The sequence below is a fragment of the Saccopteryx leptura genome, chromosome 2 (genome assembly GCF_036850995.1).
Source record: "Saccopteryx leptura isolate mSacLep1 chromosome 2, mSacLep1_pri_phased_curated, whole genome shotgun sequence".
NCBI classification, from domain to species: domain Eukaryota; kingdom Metazoa; phylum Chordata; class Mammalia; order Chiroptera; family Emballonuridae; genus Saccopteryx; species Saccopteryx leptura.
Genome location: NC_089504.1, coordinates 144,896,550 through 144,911,528, shown reverse-complemented (window position 1 = coordinate 144,911,528; position 14,979 = coordinate 144,896,550). Strand labels below are relative to the sequence as shown.

At 36.0% G+C, this 14,979-nt stretch overlaps 1 protein-coding gene across 1 annotated transcript in view; it reads left to right on the top strand.

Annotated features, from left to right (window-relative positions):
• Positions 1-14,979, top strand: part of ADAMTS20 (ADAM metallopeptidase with thrombospondin type 1 motif 20) — a 202,543-nt gene that overhangs the window by 96,175 nt on the left and 91,389 nt on the right. The window contains exons 13-18 of the mRNA XM_066365793.1: positions 456-637; positions 732-868; positions 3,847-3,964; positions 6,311-6,406; positions 9,202-9,368; positions 9,523-9,652. Of these exons, the coding sequence (XP_066221890.1) occupies positions 456-637; positions 732-868; positions 3,847-3,964; positions 6,311-6,406; positions 9,202-9,368; positions 9,523-9,652 (830 nt within the window). The remainder of the gene's footprint in view (positions 1-455; positions 638-731; positions 869-3,846; positions 3,965-6,310; positions 6,407-9,201; positions 9,369-9,522; positions 9,653-14,979) is intronic.

The following is a 14,979-nucleotide window of genomic DNA, read 5'->3' as shown; positions in this document are numbered from 1 at the left end:
TAGAGATGGATGGATATAGATTGATACAATGAAACTCTGTGACTTGAGTGATAAATTGGATATACTATATAACAAAGATACATATGTATTTTTTTTTTATTTAACCTGGCATTATCTTTCTTTTTTTAATCATTTTTGGCTCACTATGTTTTTTTTTTCCAAAAAATGAACAAATCATTTTTTGAAATTTTAAACCAAATTCCCATCATAGTGAGCTCCTTGTTAATTAATCAAGTCATGCATAAGATACAACTTCTGCACTCTAGGCCACAGTGTCCACTAAGATGGATATTTTTAGTGTATTAGCCATAGAATGGCTTTAAAACCATGTTACATACTTCTGTTGTACACAAAGTGCTAGTGGGACATCCTGGAAAGGGATGGAACAGTTTTAGAAGTATGTGGCAGAAATAATATTTTACTGATGTGCTTTAAACTGTAATGAATTTGACTAGGCCAAGAAACGGAGGAAAGTACTGTGTGGGCCGCAGGATGAAATTTCGGTCATGTAATACTGATTCATGTCCAAAAGGCAAGCAAGACTTTCGTGAGAAGCAGTGCTCTGATTTTGATGGTAAACATTTCAACATCAATGGTCTTTCCCCTAATGTGCGATGGCTTCCAAAGTACAGTGGGAGTAAGTAATTAGAATATTTTTTATGTGAATCCTTTTGGGACATAGGAACACAATTGTATTATTGCACACCAAAATTTTTACTTTTTCTTAACAGTCGCCATAAAAGATCGCTGTAAACTCTATTGTCGGGTTGCTGGAACCACTAACTTCTACCAATTAAAGGATAGGGTTGCCGATGGTACCCCTTGTGGAACTGAAACTAATGATATCTGTGTTCAAGGCCTGTGTCGGGTAAGTAAACTTATATTTAAAATGATTTTCAGGCCTGGCCTGTAGTGGCGCAGTGAATAAAGCTTCGACCTAGAGGTCACCGGTTCAAAACCCTGCACTTATCTGGTCAAGGCACGTATGGGAGTTGATGCTTCCTGCTCCTACCCCCTTCTCTCTGTCTCTCTCCCCCCTCTCTAAAAAATGAATAAAAAGAAAAAAATGTAAAAAAAAAATAAGAAAAAAATGATTTTCGGAAGACTTACTTCAGTTACTTAGAATACATTCTTGTGGGTTTCAACCTTTAGTGATAATCACACTATCTGTAGTAGTATCATTAGGAGACTTTGTTAACTAGGTGATTTTCTGACATCAGGAATAACTTAAGGTAATCAGGAATGATTAAGGTAAGTCTGCCAATTTGGTTGGCATAACGGATGAGGTGAACTTTCTAAAAAGATTTAAAAAGTTGAGAACAAAAGGATTGTAAAGTCTTTTTGATCCTTTGAATGTAACCTTCTGTAGTGACCTTCCCCCCTCCCCCCATCTCTATGTTAGAAGTGGTGATATCCTCCCTTTCTCTTTCCATTTTGTCTCTTACTTCTTGGGTACATGCATCTAACATTTACTGAGTACTTATTGGGTGTCAGATAAACGGTGGGACAGAGTACTAACCTCCAAGGTGGTTACAGATTTGTGAGGGAAATAGGTAGGTAAATAATTTTAATGCTGTGCTATCAAGTCATTTGCAAGGTGGCTTGGGGATATTGAGTTAGGTAGAAATGAATGTTGTATTTATGGGGAGATGGGTAAAGGAGTTGAATAATGCTCATGGAGGGTGTGAGGCTTGAGCTAATTATTGAGGATGAGTAGTAGTAGGTTTTAGAAAGTTAAGGAAGTAGGAGACCAGGGTTGGAGGTAGGGACAAAGTGGTGGTGGTTCTACATATTTTTTTTCCTGAAGGCCTTGTAGATCCTTAGAAAGGTTTGGAATTGAGCAAGAGATGTGATTTTATTTGCATATTAGAATCTTCAGAATGTACTGGGTTAGAAGATTGGAGATAGGGGGCCATTTAACAGGGTTCTAGGTGAGAGCTGATAAGACCCCGAATTAAAGCATGCACATTGCACATGGCAATCTTAAAAATGAGTGATGAATTTGAAAACTAAGTTAGTAAATGCTGTCTAGAGAATACAAATGTGACTTCGTAAACTCATTCATTGGTTAAATAGAACTTCATAAGAACAAGTTCTCCCTATAACCAAACGTCTATAACTAGTTACCCAGGGAATAAAAGGTGTTGCACACAAAGTGCTAATGAGATGTTCAAAGAAATATAAAATAACATATATTAGAAATACCTTAGTCTGCCCAGGTGGTGGTGCAGTGGATAGAGCGTCGGACTGGGAAGCAGAGGACCCAGGTTCGAAACCCTGAGGTTGCCAGCTTGAGTGCGGGTTCACTGGCTTGAGCATGGAATCATAGACATGACCCAATGGTTACCAGCTTGAGCCCAAAGGTTGCTGGCTTGAGCCCAAGGTTGCTGACTTGAGCAAGGAGTCACTTGCTCTGCTGTAGCCCCCCATCAAGGCACATATGAGAAAGCAATCAATGAACTAAGTTAAGGTGCTGCAATGAAGAATTGATGCTTCTCATCTCTCTCCCTTCCTGCCTGCCTGTCCCTATCTGTCCCTCTCTCTGTCTCTCTGTCTATTTCTGTCACACACACACAAAAAAGAAAAAAGAAAAACCTTAAATACTAGAAAAAAAGGAAACTCAGTGGCCTGAAAAGCTTGTTTGATCTAAGTTAACAGCAGAAACTCATATAAAATGAAAAAAAAGAAATGATTACCTGAACATATAGATGCATACTACTTTCAGAAAATATCTGGTTGAAATTTTCATTTTGGAAATATTGGTCTTGTGTATAAAAATACATGAGGGTTATAAAGTTTTCCTACCTTGCTGGTCACTAAATTCAGAGGAGTAAAAGTAACTGCTGCCTAGGCGGGCACACCACCTGCACTTGTTCTGCTAAACCCCTGGAGCAGACCCTTTCCTTCCATCTTTATTTATGTATTCTTTTTTTTTGTTTTTGTATTTTTTTGAAGTTGGAAACGGGGAGGCAGTCAGACAGACTTCCGCATGCGCCCAACCAGGATCCACCCGGCACGCCCACCAGGGGGCGACGCTCTGCCCATCTTGGGGCATCCCTCTGCTGCAACCAGAGCCATTCTAGCACCTGAGGCAGAGGCCACAGAGCCATCCCCAGCGCCCAGGCCATCTTTGCCCCAATGGAGCCTTGGCTGCGGGAGGGGAAGAGAGAGAGAGGAAGGAGAGGGGGAGGGGTGGAGAAGCAGATGGGCGCTTCTCCTGTGTGCCATGGCCGGGAATCAAACCCGGGACTCCTGCACGCCAGGCCGACGCTCTACCACTGAGCAAACTGGCCAGGGCCATTTATATATTCTTTTAATAAACATTGTTTATTATGGTGGATATTGCTTGCGGATCAATAAACTGTTTCTTTCAACTGTACTTGGTTTATTCCTAGAGTTCTAATGTCATAAGTATAAAAAAATTGAAGCATTTTTAAAGTTACATACATAGGCATACTTATTGTCCCTTTTGAATGACATTTCTTTAAAGAGTGGTTTTCAGATGATGGGCATAGGAATCACTATCATCGTTGTCATCGTTCGTTACAATGTGGATTTTTACGTTTTATCTGCAAGGTTTACATCCAGAAAATCCGGGACTGTCTTTTTAAGTGGCACCCACGTGATTTTGATGCAGAGGGTATATGGATGACCATTTGGAAACCACTGCTTTTTCAACCATGTGAACAGATGTGTAAACATATTCACACATAACAGGATTAGTAGATAGAAAATTCACGCTGTATCAAATCTATTAATAGAATGTTTGTGAAAGGAACTTTATAAAGCATCATGTTTATCATTAGTCATTTTTATAATACTGATTTTAATTTTTATATTTTGAAGCAAGCTGGCTGTGATCATGTGTTAAACTCCAAAGCCAGGAGAGATAAATGTGGAGTGTGCGGTGGGGATAATTCATCATGCAGGACAATGGCAGGGGTCTTCAATAGCGCTCATTATGGTAAGCAGTGTCTTTGTTTTGAGGATTTTTCCCTTTTATCTGATGTAGTAATGGTGTATATAATGAAGGCAACATAGTAATAGTTTGTTATTGTTTTGTCTATTCTATACCCTTAGTTAAAAATGATTACTAAATTTTCCCAAATATAAAAGATTAAATCTTAGGCCAGATGTATCCTTGACTTAATGAATTTACCAGCTCAAGGCAAATTTGATTTTTAAAATTTATTAGGTGCATTTATTAGAGTAAATCCACTGCTATTTGACAATGATGTGTGAATAGCTGCCCCGTTACTGTTGTGTTCTGACTGCTGTTCCTATAATCTTTAATATATATACTTAGAATGTTTCCAGGAAACTTGTTTTTAATTATTTTTCATTATTTAAACCAAACATTTTTTTTTGGCGTGGCCTGGCCTATTAGTTGTCTTTTTTATTGATGATCTATTGACAATATTTATTGAAAGTGAAGAATGAAACCATCAACTTAAATGTGGATTTGGAATCGTTATTACATTTGATTTTTCAGGAAGTATCAAGATTACAGAAATTGATATTTGGCCATGATTTTATTTTTCTTCAAAACTGTTAGGGGAATATAGCAGATACTTTCCATTCTAAAAATTTCCTGGAAATGTTTTTTTCTTTTTGTGGTAATAAAAGAAGCCCTTTAAAACTTTCCTTGCAAAATAAAAGTGTATTTTTTTACAGTTTTATTGTTCAGCTTTAAATTATATTCATGTGTTCACTGTTAGGTTAGTATGAATTACTTCAATTAAAGCAGTAAAATTTAAAAATATTTACATTTTATTTATATTAAAAGTATAGTGCATTTCATACTTGATGGTGCTAACAAATTTTAGTTACTAAATGAATTGACCTTTTTTTTTGTTATGATTCATTATTTCATTGGAGCCATACACATTTGATCCCCTTTTATAACCAGTGGCACACATTTATCAAAGTCTGATCTGTATTCACTAAAAAAGATATTTTTCTGTATAAAACCACATGCACTAATTTAGGATAATATATTTAACCTTGCCAAAATAGTACTATGTATGAGTTAATTAGTTTGCAAATGAAAAAGATGTTCCATTCATTTGCAAGGTCTGAATAGCATTTGTCACATCACTGCCCCCTGGTGGTAACCCTCCAACTTGTCACTTTTGCTATGCCTAGGAATTGCTTTCTTGAAAAATACATGCGAAGGCAATTAGTGAAGGTTATAGGAATATTTTATAGTAAAAAAATAATCATGAATTAAAATGATTTATGTAGGCTGATAATCTACAACCATATCCGTATAGAGTATACAGAATCATCAGAACATTTATTATCTTAAATTTTAATGTGATGCCTTCGAGAGGCATAAAGCTGCTCTAAAAATGTACAAGACAATTTTATATCAGACTTGCTAATTTAAGCCCTTTAAAACTTTCTTTTAAATTTATTCCATATTTATCAAAGTGAGTGTACAAGAAAAATTTCAACTCCTATTTTTCATGTATTAAATAGAAGGGAAAATCCTATAAGGAAAAGGAAAAACTTAGATTTAATATCACTAGAGCAAATGAGAATATTTGGAAAACTATGTAACATAAGTATTTTTAGCATAGGGAAAACTTTCCGTTCTTTCTTAATATATATTTAATAGAGTGTTTCCTCATCTTTTGAGCAGTGCCAGTGTGGGCGAATTTGGTCCCATTAAATAGAAATATTGTTTTCATTTCTCTCCAGTAAATTTTTTACTTTTCTCTTGACAATTTGTTAGTAGACTTAAAAAATAATGTAAAATTTTGAGGGAAGCTGTAGGGATTTCTGCTTGCATTAGAAACTAAAAGCTTAAGAAAAATATGCTTCTCATTAACTCACATTATTGTGCTGTTTACGAAGTCTGTGTACACATATAGCAATGACCAACTGTTTTGATATCTTTTGGATTTGTGAATAGCATTTGGAATCCTGTATTTAAAAAAAAAACTATTAGGGGTTATAAAATTTAATAATCAAATTTAAAAATAGATATGTATATTACATATCTCAGAAGCTATCATACTAACTTCATTCTTATTCTAGATTCAGATTTTTAGCAGTAAAACAAATTAGAAAATGTACTTTAAAATTTCCAAACTCTGTATGTTTCCAGACAACAATCACTTTTTCTCAATTTTTAGTAATTTGTATAAGACATTGATTAAAAAAGAATAAACACTGGTATCATTTATCAAAGATAAAATGAAATTACGTTTGACTATATTTTGAAAATTTTCAGTCATTCAGTAGTAATAGTCTCTGAACCATCTGTTTTTTTGTGAAAGTTAACATGTATAAATTTATATTGCAGGCTATAATGTTGTTGTAAAGATTCCCACAGGAGCAACAAACATTGATATTCTTCAGCACAGCTATTCTGGAAAACCAGAAGATGACAATTACCTTGGTAAACATTTCTAGTAAACAGCACCAATATGTGGTTCATGAGTGATTTCGTGGAGGTCTGCGGTTGATGTAAATTCTTGGGAGGCCAAGAGGGGACCTTTGAAAAAACATGCAATTTCAGTTCATAGTGAGCTTGAGTCATCTGACTTCAGATCCGAGTTTTCTTCTGAATCCTATTTGAAAAATATGGAACTAAATTCTGAAAAGTAAATTTAAGTTTTTTCCCATGAGAGTGTTTTAGATAACTCAAGTTATATTAGTTAAAGTTGCATTTGTATTTAGCATAAAATCATCTTCTGTCTTTAAATCTAAAATTAATTACAGACCTTTTTCGAGGTTAGATGTTTTAAAATATTTTATTAAATTTTTCTTTTTACTATGTAGCAAAAGCATTTAAATTCAGTTTTTTAAAAGCTCTTATGTTAAAGAAAGACAATAAAAGAACTATGGATTCAAATTTTTAGATGTTAAGAATATAGTCATAGTATACAGGGTGGGGGCAGAAATAGGTTTGCACTTGTGAGTATGAAAAACAGTTTATCCTTGTATTATTATTTATTAATTACTGTATTATTTTTCATGTGGACAACTATAAACCTACTTTTTGTCCAACCTTGTATTGTCTTGTAGCTCTTTCTAGAGTATATATTTTCTTTTTTTTAGAAATTAGCTTTCAGGTTTTAAGGACTTTTACTTAGGTCCAAAGAATGCTTTACAACCCTTTTCCTTCTGCCTGAAAAAATACTTTAATATTTACTTTTGTATAATTCACCAAGTTAGAGTAGGTGCAATAGTGCTTACATTTCAGAAAGTACCTGCTTCCCATAAATGAAATGTGAAATATTGGCTCAAATAATCAATGCTTATAACTGAGGGTCGGAATCTAAAATGGACAGTTTATCTCAGGAATTATTACATTTGGCGTTATCAAGTCAAACGTAGAGGGAGCAAAGCAGGGTTTTTGTGGGGAGTGATGAAAAAGTTTTAGAACTAGATAGAGGTGGTAGTTTTACATTGTGAATGTACTCAATGTTATTGAATTGCTAACTTTAAAATGATTACTTTTATGTTATGTAAATTACACTTATATAAAAATGCAAAAAATTTTTTCAAAGAAAATTAACTTACCTGGCAGGGAGATACTATGATCATGAAGGTGGTTTTCCTAGGGCGAGGCTCACCTATTGCTCTCAGGATGCCCTAAATGTAGGAAACTCAAAGGATTTTAAAAGTGCATTACTGAAAGATGTTCTTTTCATTATGTGAAATAAATATTTTTAAATTTTTTTTAAAAAATCAAGTGTAAATATTTTATCTTCACATTCAGTTAATATGTCAACCTTAGGTTCAAATGTAGATCTTTTTATCTTCTTAGGAACGGAAAACAGGTTCTTCCCAAGTTTAAAAATTAGAAGTGTTCACCAATAAAGTCTCAAAATAAGACAACTGCTAGTGACAATATCAAAATCTAAATTGAAACGAGTGTCCTGACCAGAGAGCTCAGTTACTTGGAACCTTGTCCTGATACTCAAAGGTTACTGTTTGATCCCCGATCAGGCACCTGCAGAAACAGATGGATGTTTCTGTCTTGCTCTCCTCTCCTCTCTCTAAAATCAATACATAAATTAAAAAAAAAAGTTTAGATGAGCAAAATAAACATGAAGTCATTCGACTGGATTTATAAAACATATATTTATGAAATTTGCTTTGGTAACTAAAAGTACTGAAATGTATACAGTTTTTCTCCGTAAAGTTGTTTATTTCCCTTAGTTTTAATGTAACTGATACTCCCTTAAATAGGCTTATCCACTTTTGCTAAAGTGCAGATTTATGTAGAGGAATTTCCATTTTGTGGGATAAATGTAGAACGTGACTGGTTCTTTATTCGATTCAGTGTAATATATACAGTCATAGTAGTCCATACAGACACAGAAATGTCAAACTTATTTGGCAATAATTATTTCAAGGCTGCTTTTTCGAGGGGTGCAGTATTTATTAAGAAGTTTAGCCACAGGTAACTTGTGTGCCTTGGGTGGGGTTCCCTGGAAGACCAAACAAACGTTTTCCCAACAGGTTATTGTTCCACTGAGAAGTATAATATAAGTAAAGCAAGCAAGAAGTATTTGATCAATATGGGGTTTTTATTAGTATAAAATTTAAGGTATCGTATATCCTCTTGCACATGAAAAAAGCACAGTACTTTAAATTTATACACAGTAATAGAATACTTCTCTGTGGAAAAGATCCAGACATTTATATAGAAAATCGTGTAGTCATTGCATCCCTTTTCAAAGATTGACCCTAGAGTTCAAAAAACAGTTTTGGACCATGGTGTTTTCAAGCTTTGTGTGTTCCTTCCAAGCTAAGTGAAAACAGGATGTCGCCACATTGTAGCTGCTCTTTTTTGTTTGCTGTTGAGGACCAGGATTGTCTTAGCCAATCTGCTGGCTGGTCCACGACTTCCTTCTGTCTTAGCCAATCTGCTGGCTGGTCCTCGACTTCCTTCTGTTTTCCCATTTCCCTTGTATCGCTCATGAAGCTGCACGACATGTAGAGGACACCTGCCTCAGATGGAGAAGTGGAGGTTGCATTTGTTTTAACACCTTTAGCTGATGTGCTGAGGCTTTTGGCTTCTATTGGATGAGATACCACATTATAATAAAATAAAACATATTGCCTCAATATCAATTTACATTTTCATTCTTAATTTCAAAAAAGGATTTGAATTTTAAAAATCAGAAACTTTTCTGTGCTGGTGACTGGTTTTGCTGTTTCATGAGTACTGTTCTTTTACAGCATTATCTGACACTCAGGGGAACTTTCTTTTGAATGGAAATTTTGTTGTAAGTATGTCAAAAAAAGAAATCAATGTGCAAGGAGCTATTTTTGAATACAGTGGTTCAAACAACTCAATTGAAAGAATCAACAGTACTGATCGGCTAGAAGAAGAACTTGTTTTGCAGGTAAATTCTTAGTAGTCATTAATAAGACAGCATTAATTATATTAGTAAACTGTGATGGTTAAGTGCTTTGCATTTATTATTAAATATAAAAGGATATCTTATAAGAATATGTCTTTTATGAATTAATTGTATGCTCCTTTGTATTTTTATTGAGGTTTTGTGTGTGGGTAATTTATATAATCCTGATGTACATTATTCGTTCAACATCCCAATGGAAGAGAAGGGTGACCTGTTCACCTGGGATCCATATGGACCATGGCAAGACTGTACCAAAATGTGTCAAGGTACACTGGTATTGAAAGAGGCAAAAGTGTGTGCGTGCGGGTGTAATTTGGGGTACTTTTAAGTCTGGCTTCGGCTGCCTGGCAGGATTCTCCCCACTGCCCACACACGTGTGCACCACAGCAACATGCACAGCTCTCCTCTCTTTTCCCTTCCTGCTTTTCTCCTATTCATTCTTTCTGTTTCTCATACTTAACAGCCTTGTTTATCTCCACCCATTTCAATATTTTGCTTTACCCCTCCTTTACTTTCTTTCCACATTTTCCTTCTCAGATCACAGAAACTCTCTCTCACTTTGGATACTTTTCCCCAGTGAAGTAACTCCCCTCCACATACTTTCCCAGCCTGTGTGTCCTTCTTTCGGTGTTGGAGTACCGAACATTCTTTCATTCTTTTATTTTCCTTCTGTGGCCACACACACAAAAAATACACACACACACACACACACACACACACACACTTGGACTGATGGCATGAGTCCCTGAATGGAGTGTAGTGGAAAGTGGGAAGTTTACAGTAGGGAATGCAAATGAAAAGCCTGAAGACCTTAACGATCTGTTATTAAGGTCTTAATGGCGTACGACTGTTTGTTCAAGTCAATAAACATTTATTGAGGGACTACTTTGTTTCAGGTTATTAATAAGACATTGATTTTGCATTCAAGTTTTAAAGTCTAGGGGGTGAAACAGAGGCTGAGTAGACTACCTTAGTTTATAACAGAGAGGACCACCGAAAAGGCACAGGGAGCAGTTTGTGGGGAGATTAAAGCTGAAGGTATAGGGAAGTATGTGTAGCCTGGAGACGTAGTTCCCATGGGGAGCAGAGGAAAGGCTTGGGAATAAGGAGAGCAGTGGGGTAGGGGAGAGGATGCTACTAAGAACAGTGTGGAAAGGAGCTGAGAGAAGGAGGGTGGCCAGAAGCAGTGAACACAGATGATGGAAATGTGAGAAACAGTCTAACAAACTGAACTTGGTGCCAGAGGAATTGTGGTGTCCCATTACGAATAGGCCCAGACTTGGTCAAGTGGTGGTGATACTGTGGTGCCCAGATGATTGTGTGGGAACTAGGTGTTCCTGTTTGGGCAGTGTCTCAGGGGAGGAAGCCTGAGATGCGTGACGCAAGGCCAACTGAGATAAATGCAAGAAGTAGCGACAAAGAGCTTTGAGAACAAAGAAGGAGAAGGAATTCATTTTGGCAGAAAGACCTTAGAAGAGCTTTGTAGGAGAAAATGGATGTTTTGGGAACAGAGACCAGCTTTTGAGGATTTAGGGAGTAAGTTGATCTGTGGCAATGGATGTGGAAAGCTAGAAACAAATCCATGCAACAGGCGAAGGAAGGAACATCCTAAAATGTGGAGATACTAAGCAAAGAAGAACAAGATCTAAAATGGTGGGTTGGACAAGACTTGGGGAGATAGTTTGTTAGTCTTAACCAGGAGAGGTCTCTTGAACAAGGAACTATTCTTTTACAACATTGTGATGCTATGATTTATTAATATTCTGTTTTGTATGTAACTTTCGGTATCTCTAAAGTAAAATTTCTTCAGTTTTATTTATTTACTTGTTTTTCTGTGTACTGAAAGTTATCAGTCCCCAAACATCTGGTGAGAGCTGTCAATTTTGTCTGTTGGTTTAATATATCGGTTAAAAATTTTCTTCACTTGGCCTTGGCCAGTTAGTTCAGTGTTAGAGCATTGGCCCTGCATATGTATGTCCCGGGTTTGATTCCCAGTCAGGGCACACAGGACAAGCAACCATCTGCTTCTCTACTCCTCCCCCTTCTTTCTCTCTCTCTTACCCCCCTACAGCCAAAGCTTGATTGGCTCAAGTGAGTTGTTTCCAGGTGCTGAGGATGGCTCTGTGGCCTCCACCTCAGGCACTAAAAAACGGCTCTGGTTGCAACAGAGCAACGGCCCCAATGAGCAGAGCATCGTCACCTAGTGAGCTTGCTGGGTGGATCCCATTCAGGGTGCATGTGGGAGTCTGTCTCTCTGCCTCTCCTCCTCTCCCCCCCCCCAAATGTGTGTGTGTGTGTGTGTGTATGTATATATATATATATATATATATATATATATATATATATAATATAATCTTCACTTTTTCTTCATCTGTTGCTACTATAGTCTTCTTTCTCTTGCTCTAGTTAGTGTTGCTTTTCAGGTCTGTTACATGGCTGTCATCTGTGCTTTACTTTCACTATTATCCAGGAAAATCTTTTCAACTTCTTTTGCGTTGGATTTCTGTTTTCTAAACTCCATGAATTCCTCTTTTTGACTTATTTCCCCTATTGGATGGAACATAGTTTCTAGAATTTTCATGAAAAAGGTAGTTTTTTGAGACTTTTTATAGCTGATAATGATGTTCTATTTTCACTTTGGGTTGATAGTTTAGCTAGTATAAAATTATAAGTTAGATAATTTTTCTTTATAATTTTGAAAGCCTCCTTTTCTGGCAACTCACTGATTTCCTATGATACTTGCTGTTGTGGATGGAATAGTTTAGTTTTTTTATAATTAATTTTAATGGGGTGACACTGATAAATCAGGGTACATATGTTCAGAGAAAACATCTCTAGGTTATTCTGACATTTGATTATGCTGCATTCCCATCACCCAAAGTCCAATTGTCTTTCATCGTCTTCTAACTGGTTTTCTTTGTGCCCCTCCTCTTCCCAAACCAACTTACTCTCCTCCCCTCCCCCCAACCACGACACTCTTCTCCATGTCTCTGAGTCTCATTCTTATGTCCCACCTATGTACCTATGTATGGAATCATATAGTTCTTAGTTTTTTCTGATTTACTTATTTCGCTCAGTATAATGTTATGAAAGTTCATCCATGTTATTGTAAATGATCCGATGTCATCATTTTTTATGGCTGAGTAGTATTCCATAGTATATATGTACCAAAGCTTTTTAATCCACTCATCCACTGATGGACACTTGGGCTGTTTCCAGATCTTCACTATTGTGAGCAAAGCTGCCATAAACATGGGGGTACATTTCTCCTTTTGAAACAGTGCTATGGTGTTCTTGGGGTATATTCCTAAAAGTGGGATTGCTGGGTAAAAGGCAGTTCGATTTTTAATTTTTTGAGGAATCTCCATACTGTTTTCCACAGTGGCTGCACTAGTCTGCATTCCCACCAGCACTGCAGGAAGGTTCCCACATCCTCGCCAGCACTTATTATGTGTTGTTTTGTTGATGAGCGCAATTCTGACTGGTGTGAGGTGATATCTCATTGTGGTTATAATTTGCATTTCTCTAATGATTAGTGATGTTGAGCATTTTTTCATATGCCTATTGGCCATTTGTATGTCCTCTTTGTAGAACTGTCTATTCATTTCTTTTGCCCATTTTTGATTGGATTGTTTGTCTTCCTGGTGTTGTTTTATAAGTTTTTTTTTTAATAAATTTTGGTTATTAACCCCTTATCAGACGTATTGTTAAATATGTTCTCCCATTGTATAGTTTGTATTTTTATTCTGTTCTTATTGTCTCTAGCTGTGCAAAAGCTTTTTAGTTTGATATAGTCTCATTTGTTTATCCTGTCTTTTATTTCACTTCCCCGTGGAGATAAATCGGCAAATATATTGCTGCAAGAGATGTCAGAGAGCTTACTGCCTATGTTTTCTTCTAAGATGCTTATGGTTTTACAGCTTACATTTAAGTCTTTTATCCATTTTGAGTTTATTTTTGTGAATGGTGTAAGTTGGTGGTCTAGTTTCATTTTTTTGCAGGTAGCTGTCCAATTTTCCCAACACCATTTGTTGAAGAGGCTGTCTTTACTCCATTGTATGCTCTTATTTCCTTTCTCAAATGTCAGTTGTCCATAAAGGTGTGGGTTTATTTCTGGGTTCTCTATTCTGTTCCATTGATCTATATGCCTGTTCTCATGCCAGTACCAGGCTGTTTTGAGTACAAGGCCATTGTACTCAAAACAGCCTGGTACTGGCATGAGAACAGGCATATAGATCAGTACAATGGCCTTGTACTCAAAACAGCCTGGTACTGGCATGAGAACAGGCATATAGATCAGTAAGTGTAATTCCTCCCACTTTATTCTTCCTTTTTAAGATTGCTGAGGCTATTTGTGTTCTCTTTTAATTCCATATAAATTTTTGCAATATGTGTTCTATATCTTTGAAGTATGTCATTGGTATTTTAATTGGTATTGCATTGAATTTATAAATTGCTTTGGGTAATATAGACATTTCAATGATGTTTATTCTTCCTAACCATGAGCACGGTATATGCTTCCACTTGTTTGTATCTTCCCTGATTTCTTTTATCAATGTTTTATAATTTTCTGAGTACCAGTCTTTAATCTCCCTGGTTAAATTTATTTTTAGGTACTTTACTTTTTTTGTTGCAATAGTGAAAGGGATTGCTTCCTTAATTTCTCTTACTGATAGTTCATTGTGAGTGTATAAAAATGCCTCTGATTTCTGAGTATTAATTTTATATCCTGCCACCTTGCTGAATTCATTTATCAGGTCCAGTAGTTTTTTGACTGAGACTTTAGGGTTTTCTATATACAATATCATATCATCTTCAAATATCGATAGTTTTACTTCTTCTTTTCCAATTTGGATGCCTTTTATTTCTTCTTCTTGTCTGATTGCTGTGGCTAGGACTTCCAGAACTATGTTGAATAAGAGTGGTGAAAGGGGGCACCCCTGCCTTGTTCCTGATCTTAAGGAGATTGCTTTTAATTTTTGCCCATTGAGTTTGATGTTGGCTGTGGGTTTGTCATAGATGGCCTTTATCATGTTCAGGTATGTTCCCTGTATTCCAACTTTGCTGAGAATTTTGATCATAAATGGGTGCTTGATTTTATCAAATGCTTTTTCTGCATCTATTGAAATTATCATGTGGTTTTTCTCCTTCCTTTTTTTTAATGTGATAAATCACCTTGATTGATTTGCAAATATTGTACCAGTCTTGCCTCCCAAGAATAAATCCCACTTGATCATGGTGTATGATTTTTTTCATATATTGTTGGATCCAGTTTGCTAATATTTTGTTGAGGATTTTAGCATCTAAATTCATCAGGGATATTGGCCTATAATTTTCTTTCTTTGTGTTGTCTTTGCCTGGTTTTGGAATCAGAATTATACTCGCCTCATAAAAGGAGTTTGGAAGTCTTCCTTCCTCTTGAATTTTTTGAAATAACTTGAGAAGGATAGGAGTTAGTTCTTCTTTGAATATTTGGTAGAATTCACTTGTGAAGCCATCAGGCCCAGTACTTTTCTTTGTTGGGAGTTTTTTGATAACTGTTTCAATCTCATTTTTATAATGGGTCTGTTTAGGTTTTCTGATTCTTCCAGAT